This window comes from Egretta garzetta, unplaced genomic scaffold, assembly GCF_000687185.1.
Source record: "Egretta garzetta isolate BGI_Z169 unplaced genomic scaffold, ASM68718v1 scaffold781, whole genome shotgun sequence".
NCBI classification, from domain to species: domain Eukaryota; kingdom Metazoa; phylum Chordata; class Aves; order Pelecaniformes; family Ardeidae; genus Egretta; species Egretta garzetta.
The window spans coordinates 453,670-463,140 of record NW_009258579.1 but is presented as its reverse complement, the minus strand read 5'-3'; the positions used below and the strand labels follow the sequence as shown (position 1 = coordinate 463,140).

The 9,471-nt window shown below is 37.3% G+C and overlaps 1 protein-coding gene across 1 annotated transcript in view; it reads right to left on the bottom strand.

Moving 5' to 3' along the window:
• The window catches only part of LOC104134418 (collagen alpha-1(XXI) chain), a gene marked incomplete at its 3' end in the record, with an annotated part of 33,131 nt that overhangs the window by 5,760 nt on the left and 17,900 nt on the right, over nucleotides 1-9,471 (bottom strand). The window contains exon 9 of the mRNA XM_009647953.2: nucleotides 8,959-9,021. Coding sequence (XP_009646248.2) covers nucleotides 8,959-9,021 — 63 coding nt within the window. The remainder of the gene's footprint in view (nucleotides 1-8,958; nucleotides 9,022-9,471) is intronic.

Here is a 9,471-nt window from a genome sequence, read left to right as displayed (position 1 = left end):
GAGTACATATGTGACATACATACAACACTCCAAGAACAGCTGTGCCATAGCTGGCATTTTATGTAAAAGGGATAGGAGTGAAAATTCCCTTCTAAATTGACACACACGAGTTCAGGGCTGAAGGTTCACTTTCAAATCAGGTGAAAGCACTGAATTTCCCACTGAAAATAATTATTTTTATTTGGACTTGGTCTTCTTTCATGAACCTTTCACAAGACAAACAAATAGTGTGAAAAGTATTATAGCTAACCCCGAATTTGATACTCAGTTTTGAATCCAGTTTCCTAAAAGTATGCAGCTCCTGCCTTTTGAGACTACATAGACACTCACTCAGTGTTAGAAGATAGTGCAACAAAATATTTGGGAGGCATTCATCCTTCTGAAGTAGCAGCATGGGCAAAACAAATACCTTACGGCATAAGAATCTCATAACACTTGGGGTATATTAGTTAAATATCTGTTGACTAACACGGGAATTTAGACAGCCAGCATCTCTGTATGCATGCAAACACTAAATGTAGGTGTCTTAGACTGAATCCCACCTACAATGTTTCATCAGTGTTGTCAATCAGTACTACTCCACAGCACTTTGTTTATATTCTCATTCATTATTTTATATCAGTGCAACTGAAATCGGGATTATACAAAACCTCTGAGTTTGTTGTGGGTGGGAACAGAACTGATAAATTTCTAGTGCCTGAAAATCTGTAAAGACAAAGTGATAAACAGCAAGATACAGAGATGCTTAGTTTTATACCAGATGGCTGGGTATTTAAAAAGAATCACAGATAAAATGTAACTTGGGAAAAAGAAAATTACAATAATTTACAAATAATTCTAAGGGGAAAAGTTGAACAGACTTCTTAGGCCAAAGAACTTACATAAAGGACACAGACAAATTAGCAATACTGTCATCATCAGTGAATTAAGAGCCTTGCTGGAAAATGAAAATTATTTTTTTTTAGGGAAAAAATTGAGCAAGAATAACATACAACAAATATTAACTTCAGAGAACTTTTAGGTGCAATGGCAGAGTAAACCTCAGAAGTATATCTTCCATGCACTTGCATGCCTAAAGGACAAAAGTTCAGACAGCATTCATAAGCATATCACATCAAACAAATACAAAATAAAAATAAAAATAAGAGGACATACTGATAAGGTAATGGCAACTGCACTGCACGCTTCCTTACTGAAAGCTTTTGGAGTCACTGAACAACAAAAATGACAAAGGCATGACAAAAGGACTACTTGGGAAAGACAAGGGAGAAGTAAATAAGCTCAGTTTGGCTAGGAAATAACCAAGGATCAACAGTAATGATCTAAAGATATTTAAGGACTGTAAACACTAACTAAACAGAACTATTTAGGGTGATGTAACTAAGCATAATGGAATTCAAATGGAAAAGAAAAGTTTAACTTGGTGTTAGGAGAACATCCTGACAGAGAGGTCTGTGGACATCCTGTGGAAGTCTGTTGCAGAGAGTCTTTAGTACATTTAAAGCACAATTATCTAAAACATTAGAAGAGAAGTTTTCAAACCCTTTTCATAAAATACACTACATCTTAAAGGACAATAATTCTTATAGCTATTCAGATATGTATCCACACCTACACTCAAATTTGCAGTCATGCTATGACCTTCTGGAAATACCAGTAACTAAAATCCTGTGAGGCAACAGATATGTTAGAAAGTACTTGATGTATTTGAATTAAGTGTTTTAGCCTTTCTCTGAGAAGTTGTTTATCACCTAATGGTTCTGCCTCAGGTTCTTCCTCCTCCTTTTCTCAAGGATCTTTTTTCCCATCCTGCCCCCAAACAACCTTCTCTAACACCTCACTATGCCAGTAGTCATCTGCCTACTGCTTCTCTTCTTCCTGCCCCTTTGGACACGTGGATCCATCAGGTGGCCCTCTCCAGCAGGTCTGTTTGGTCACTGTGCCTTACTCCTTTCTCCGGGGTTGACTTAAGCAGTGGTAACTCAGGAGCTGAGAACAAGTGTCATCTCCTCCCTCCTCCCTCTGTTAAATAGCACAGCCCTGTAGAAGGACCTCTTGTGACATCTGCTTCTGCAGGCTACCAGAACTGCCTCTGCAATGAAGCCCCTCTGTCTACACATACCAAAACATGGAAATGAAGGGCAGATCCAGCATTAGATCACAAAGGTAACTAAATGCAGATTTTACCCTCCAACATAAATTTGGGGGTGACTCCTGATCAAAGATTTGTAATTATGTGAACATTATTATGGGAAAAATACAGGCAAAAGTTTTCATTGCCTTGTCTGTTGCCCTTTTTTTGCTTTGTTTTGCTTTGGCCTGTTTAATTCTTTCTCCATTTGATTACACTTCCTTCCTTTGGCTACTCCATCATCTGCCGAGGCTTTCATAGCTCAGAGCTGCTAGCAGTATATTTTACCTGAGCATGATTTCTGGGCTCAAATACCACAGAAAAAAAAAAAATCCATCAAGATTACTAAATAAAAGGTTATAAATCCAGCTTTAAAAGTTCCTGAGCTTCAGAATTCTGGGAGATGGGATGATGTACCAAGGGCCTAGAAGTTCCTGCTCGCTGCTTAGGTGTTCATCCTTATCATCTGCCCTTGGCCACTGCTGCAGATAGTCATATGGTCTTCTGTCTGAAATGCATAGCTGTATGCAACACAAGTCAGCATCAGGCATCGCCCTAATTGCAAAGCAGTAGATCTCAGTGAAACCATTACATGACTATATTAGTCAGAATGGAGCAAACATATTCTAACAATAAGAAGGTCACAGTGTTACTGAGGAATATGTATTTTTTCTGGAATTGAGAGCAGCCTTTTACAGCTGAATTATCAGCTATGTCTGTGAAAGTTTCCTGAGAAAAGTAGCTGAGTTTATATCAACTTAAATCCCCAGGCAAACCATCCAATAGCACAGGTAATCCTATGTATACATGAATCTATTAACCATTTTTATTCCAAAAGTACTGTTGAAATAGCTGGCCATTGCCATTAGACTAAATTCATCATAAAAGATTCAGCCTTCAGCTGGTCACCAAATATTATTAAACTCTAAGTAGTACAGATGTAATACTAAACTAAACTAAAAATAGGTTTTTTAAAAAGAAATATTGGAATGATCAGAATTTACTTACTATGCGAGGTTTTTGAAACCTTATGAACTCTATATCTGGGTATATCAGTAAAGTCAGTCTCACCAGATTATTTTTAAACTGCTTATTGCTTGTGGAGACTGTGAAGACAAGGCAAATGGTTCCAAACTCTCATGAATGAAACTAGATGGAATACTGGAAAATTGTCCAGATTTGCCAGCCGTGTGGTGCAAAGTTCAAAATTGACAAATAAGTGTATTTTCTTCATTTATTTCAGCAGACCAATAACCTATCAACTCTATTAACCACAAGTGATCACCGCATAGACACTGTTCATTTATCTTTCCCCTTGAGTTTTTCCCCATGAAGTACACAGTCAGGCTGCTGTGCATTCACTCCAACCACTCCAACTGCTTTTTTCTGATGAATAAAGCCCATTAAAATTAGTTCCAGTTGAGATTCAAATACTATTTTTACCCCTGTGCTTATTTACCAGTGTTATTTCTCCTGACACAACAATTTAATCATTTCAGGTCCCAATGTACATTTTTGATTGAGAAAAATGTATTTTTATTTCTTATTATGCCTCTCACTTTTATGCTTTTCTCCAGTTGCTTCAATTAATCTTTTCTGTATGTATCAGCGTATGGAAAATAAACAGAGGTGGCAATTAAAGGGAAAAAAACAAAGACCCTATAACCTAAACTATTTAAAAAAACCAATTAAAGAGTGACTGAAAATGAGTCATGTTTATGCTCACTTCCCCAAATATTACAGCAAACAATTTTACTGGGTAACATCAGGTGAACAATTATTTTCTGGCAATATTGAACATATTCATGGGAATTGTTTTGAATTTTTCTGGACTAAAACTAACTTTAAGTATTACAACAATTTAACCAGCCAACAAACAATAAACAAAATTTTCTCAGATGTTTTACTTTAAAAAGCAGTTACATATAGCAATATAAATGCATGCCTAAAACCTTTCTCAAAGGAAGAAACATTTTGTTGACCAGTTATGCTGTTCCAAGAAAATGAATACCAGATAAGCAAACTGGAATAACTTTAGAGAAGCACATAAAAATGTGTTTGGGAACAGAAAAGACAGACTTTCCAGGAAAAGCTTTTCATGCAAAAGCCATTCAATTAAACGACACTGACTACACAACTACCTGCAAACCTATTGTGCTGTCTGAATTAAGAGCCTGCTTTTCAGAGTTCCCTAGGGAACACAACTAAAAAGATTCATACGAGCAAAGTTATCTCAAACAAGGAAAACCACTGACAACACAGAATACGTGCAAGTCGTATTAGCAAATAAATAAGTAAAACACAAAGAAAAAGACAGAGAGAGGAATCTGTTTTCCTGCACAGTGTATCTAAAGGATCTCCCATCTTTCACAGCTAAAAGCTAGCCTGGAAAGCACTCAAGAATCTACTGTAAGGAACAATAATGTACTGGCCAGAGCTGAAGATGATCTAATAGGTTTGCAATTATGTCCTTACAAAGAGCAAGTGCAAAAAGCTACAGCTGATTTTCAAAAAAATTAGCCAGTTAATAAAGCTACAGGATTTAACTGTAAGCACTTCAAATAACATATGAACTTCAGCAAAATTATAAAATTTCTCCTTTAGCAGGGCTTTTTGGTTCACTTCTAATTGGTTGAGATAATTTTGTTAATCTTTTTCATATTCAGAGAATGCCCATCTATGCACTCACTCGCAGGAAAAAGGAAAATAACTGCCAGATTAAAAAGTTACAGAAAGACTACAGTATAAGTTTATTTCTCCTTCATGATTCAACACTGTTTTGAATTTCAGTGCTTATGAGAAGATATATAGCATTGAAGTGGAAACCTGTTAATAAAAGTATGAAAAAGTCATAACAAATTGTTTCTAAAACAGTACTGTTGCAGCTCACTGGGCATGAAGTCTTAATCTATTTTTTAATAGAGAATGGAAACTGACAGTTCCCTACCAAAATCCAGTCCATTCTGGCTTCAGTAAAGCTTATACAATATTACTTAATTTTTCAAAATATGAGAGTTAGCTGGATTAAAGACAGCTCTGCAGTGCACCTCCATACTGCAAGTCTACTTCTAGCAATTGGCATGGTCAAACTGTGACGGGCACCTTCTCCCATGCAACTCCAGGCTAAGACAATTTGTATACCTGTCTTTGTATAGGAGAACAGGATTGCTCTTCGCAAGCTTAAGCACTATCAATAATCAACTGAAAAGTTACTCTAATTAGTTCACACTTCCTCAGCTCAGATTCCACCCATTCCTATTTTAAAACCTGTATTTTCATTATTGTCTGGAACCAAAACATAGTATTTTATAGCACGGATAATTCCAATTCAGACTGTTTTCTCCATTTCTAGTTCCAAAAAGCTTTGAAGATAATAGCTATCAAAAGCTGTTTAAGACAAAAGCAAAAGTATAAAAATGTTTTTATATCAAAGGGAAAATTAGGATCTTTGCTTGTTGAGCTAGTGAAAAATTCATGTACTCACTGCTCTCCTGGGCCAACAGGGCTACCATGGCCAGGTTTCAATAATACCAAGTCCCATATTTTAAAACAGAGGAATTTTCAGGTTTTAGAAACAATTGCATTTCTTGTTTTCAGTGCCTATTTTTTTCCTGTGAAACTAACTCTGCTTCCAAAGGGAATCACCCCAGTTAAATGAACCAGCTGCTATCCCTAAGAAAAGGCCAACACGTAACTAAGCAACAAAATAGGAGAAATGTGACCATTTTATAATGTGTAGCAGGGAGCTTTCTCTTTGTAACTGGTAATATTTATTACCCTTAGAGCATGCACAATTCCAAGTAAGTATCAATCTCACTGTTTCCATCTTTAGCTGACATAGAAATGAAACGTATTACTAGTATTAAAAATTCTTAACAAAAATAGAACGGTAGGCTAGTAGCTGGTATAGTGCTGTGCTTTGGATTTAGAATGAGAAGAATGTTGGTTACACACTGATGTTTTAGTTGTTGCTGAGCAGTGCTTACACCAGTCAAGGACTTTTCAGCTTCCCCTGCTCTGCCGGGCACACAAGAAGCTGGGAGGGGCACAATCAGGACAGCTGACCCAACTGGCCAAAGGGCTATTCCAGACCATGTGACGTCCTGCGCAGTATATAAACTGGGGGGAGTTGGCCAAGGGACAGCAATTGCTGCTCAAGGATGGGCAGGGCATCAGTCAGCAGGTGAACAACAATTGCATTGTGCATCACTTGCTTTGTATACACTTTTTTCATTATTTTATTATTATTGTTGTTGTTGTTATTTTCCCTTTTGTTTTTGTTTTCCTTTCCTATTAAACTGTCTTTATCTCAACCCATGAATTTTCCTTTTTTCTTTCTTTTTTTTTTCCAATACTCTCCCCCATCCCACTGGGGTGGATGGAGTGAGTGAGTGGCTGTGCAGTGTTCAGCTGCCTGGTGGGTTAAACCACAGCAGTCCTTTTTGGCGCCCAACGTGGGGCATGAGGGGTTCAAGATAATGACAAATCTGTCCAGAGAACGTTGAAACAAACTTTTGATAAGCATTCATTATATTACTTTAATAGTCGCTGGTCGCAATGTCGATTTATTCGCTCTCAGAGTTGTTGTGCTTGTTCTCAGAGTTGTGTTATGTAACACCTTACTTGCCGTATATACTGTTTGTTAGTATTTATATGCTGTTTATCACTTCCAGGAGGTGGATTAAGGTTACCGCTTTGCTGTACTGCATAACACTGGCTTATGGTATGATAAAATTATTGGTCGTACTCAGCACTCTTATCACCCCTGTACTTTGGGAGCCATCTCTTGAAAACTATTAATAATTGCACATTTTACCTCTTCTCTTCAGAGAACCAACATATGGGGGAGACGGGGGGACACTTTCCCCTGCTCCTTCACCGTCCCTTCTCCTTCACCTTCCCTTCTCCTTCACCCTATTGCCACTGAGTAATGCCATGCTGATTCTTCAATGTGAACTGGAGTCAAAGGCAGCCAAGTGGTTGCCACAATTGATATTGCTAATGTGTTTTTCTCAATCCCTTTAGCAGCAGAGTGCAGGCCCCAGTTTGCTTTCACTTGGAGAGGCACCTGGAATCGACTGCCCCAGGGGAGGAAACACAGCCCTACCATTTGCCATGGACTGATTGAGACTACACTGGAACAGGGTGAGGGTCTGGAACACCTGCAATATGTTGATGACACCATCGTATGGGGCAATACAGCAGAAGAGAAAGGGAAGAAAATAGTCCAAATCCTACTGAAGGCCTGTTTTGCCATAAAACAAAGTAAGGTCAAGGGACCCACACAGGAGATCCTGTTTTTAGGAATAAAATAGCAAGATGGATGTCATCAGATCCCAGTGAATATGATCAACAAAATAACAGCCATGTCTCCACCAACTAGAATATAACTTAGTATCCGTTTTTAGTTCCCCCATCCATAATCCAATGTTTCTTTCATAAATGATACTGTCTTCCCTGCACTCATCCGCTTATATTTTCTAATGGTTTGGGACATCTTCTTATATTTTTATTCTCAATACTGTTTGGGACTCCTCCCTAACTGTATTTTCCATTGATTTCAAGACACGATGCTTATCTTCTCTTTTGCTTTACCATGGAGACCAAAATAGCACTACAAACTAAGGACCCAAACCATAAAATTTAGTCCTTGCAGTAGGAATGAAAAGCTACAATGAATTAACAATTTCTAGTTTGTGCATGCACTTTTCTTTTCCTGCTTTTGGTACCAAGCAGGAAAATTATCCTCATTTCAGAAGCAAATAATTTTTAATGCTCCCAACCGTCTTTTACTTTTTCCGTTTTCTTTTTTCTTTAATACAAATAAAATAGCTTCTAATGAATAGTAAGCAACATCAGAGGCCACATTCTTAGAAAGGAAACATGGGTGGCCAAGTTTCCCAGCTTTTGGCCTGCCTTCTCTTAACACACCAGAGGCACATGTACACCACCACTTTGGTGATGCAGAGGCTGCAGGCTGTTAACAAATCCTTACTCAACAGAGGACCTTGGCTGTCAATATCTTAGAGGCTTCCAATTAGATTCAGAGATCTAATATCTTTTTTAATGAAAACTTAGGCTATTTTTATATATTTATTTGCTTTTATTACAATTTTATGACAGTAAAAAATGTTAACGAGACAAGCCATTGCCAAATCTGTCATTTTTATTTTAGGGACATATGTTATTCATCCACTTTCTTCCAGTCTTTACCATCCCTACTAATGGAATGCCAGCTTAAAAAGTAAAATCTAAGGTAAGAAAAAAATTCAGGTATTTTTATGATGTATGATTTAACACATACTGTTTAGAACTGCAAAATATCTGTATTTTTCACACTGTATATTCATATCAACATATTTTGACAAATTACTTGAGGCAGCCTAAAAAGAAATTAACTAAAAAGAAATTAAATGAACCAAGCTTAAACATGAGAAGCAATCCCTAAAAAAAAAATAGACAGGATTTTAGCTGCCCTACAGTGCTTTCTAATGCAAAAATTCTTAAGCAGTAAAGATTGAAGGTTAGATGGTTATAACTACTGCAAACTGATGCAAAGACCAACCAGCAGCACTCATAGCCTGTTCTGTGCTTTACAACAGTGCCTAATTGATGATATCATATTCACAGTATTTTAGCTTGAAACAAAAATACTATGATTAACATATTCATAGAATTGTTACATTCAGACAGTGCTTAAGTGACATGCAAAGTTTCAAAGAATGGAGACAAAATCATCTAAATTTGAAAATCTGGTATCAGTGGTACATGTTTTTTCTCCTCTTAGTTTTGCGTTTACAATATATGACTAAGTTTTTAGTACTCACAGGCTTACCATCTGGACCAGGCTGACCAGGATAACCATGATTCCCAGGCTGACCAGGGTCACCCTATGGAGAAGCAATATGTTAACATACAAAAGATATGAAAGAGCATTTTAAAATTAGCACAGAGCAACCTTAACCCTAACACATTCCACAAAACAGTGGCTGCAAGCTGAGAAACCTGCTATTGAGGAGTAATTCCTATGGTGAAAAAGAACTGATCTTGTAACCTTCTCCGTGCGAAAATTCTCCCTAACTTCTTGTGCAGGACTTGGAGAAGTGAGCCCACGCTCAGTCACAGCACAAGTTTGGCCCGAGCTTTTTAGCATCGTAATCAACAGAAATAAAACTACTTTTCATCAAATAGATGAAAAAAAATCTTTATTAAAACCTTGTTAATTTAGTAGTTCTACTCTGAAGAGAACTCACGCCTGCTTTGGCTGAGTCCAGTTCTTAAAGCAGAAGTGCTGGGAAGGCAGGAGCTAGGATTAAAACTTGCTAATACTAAACTCCTCT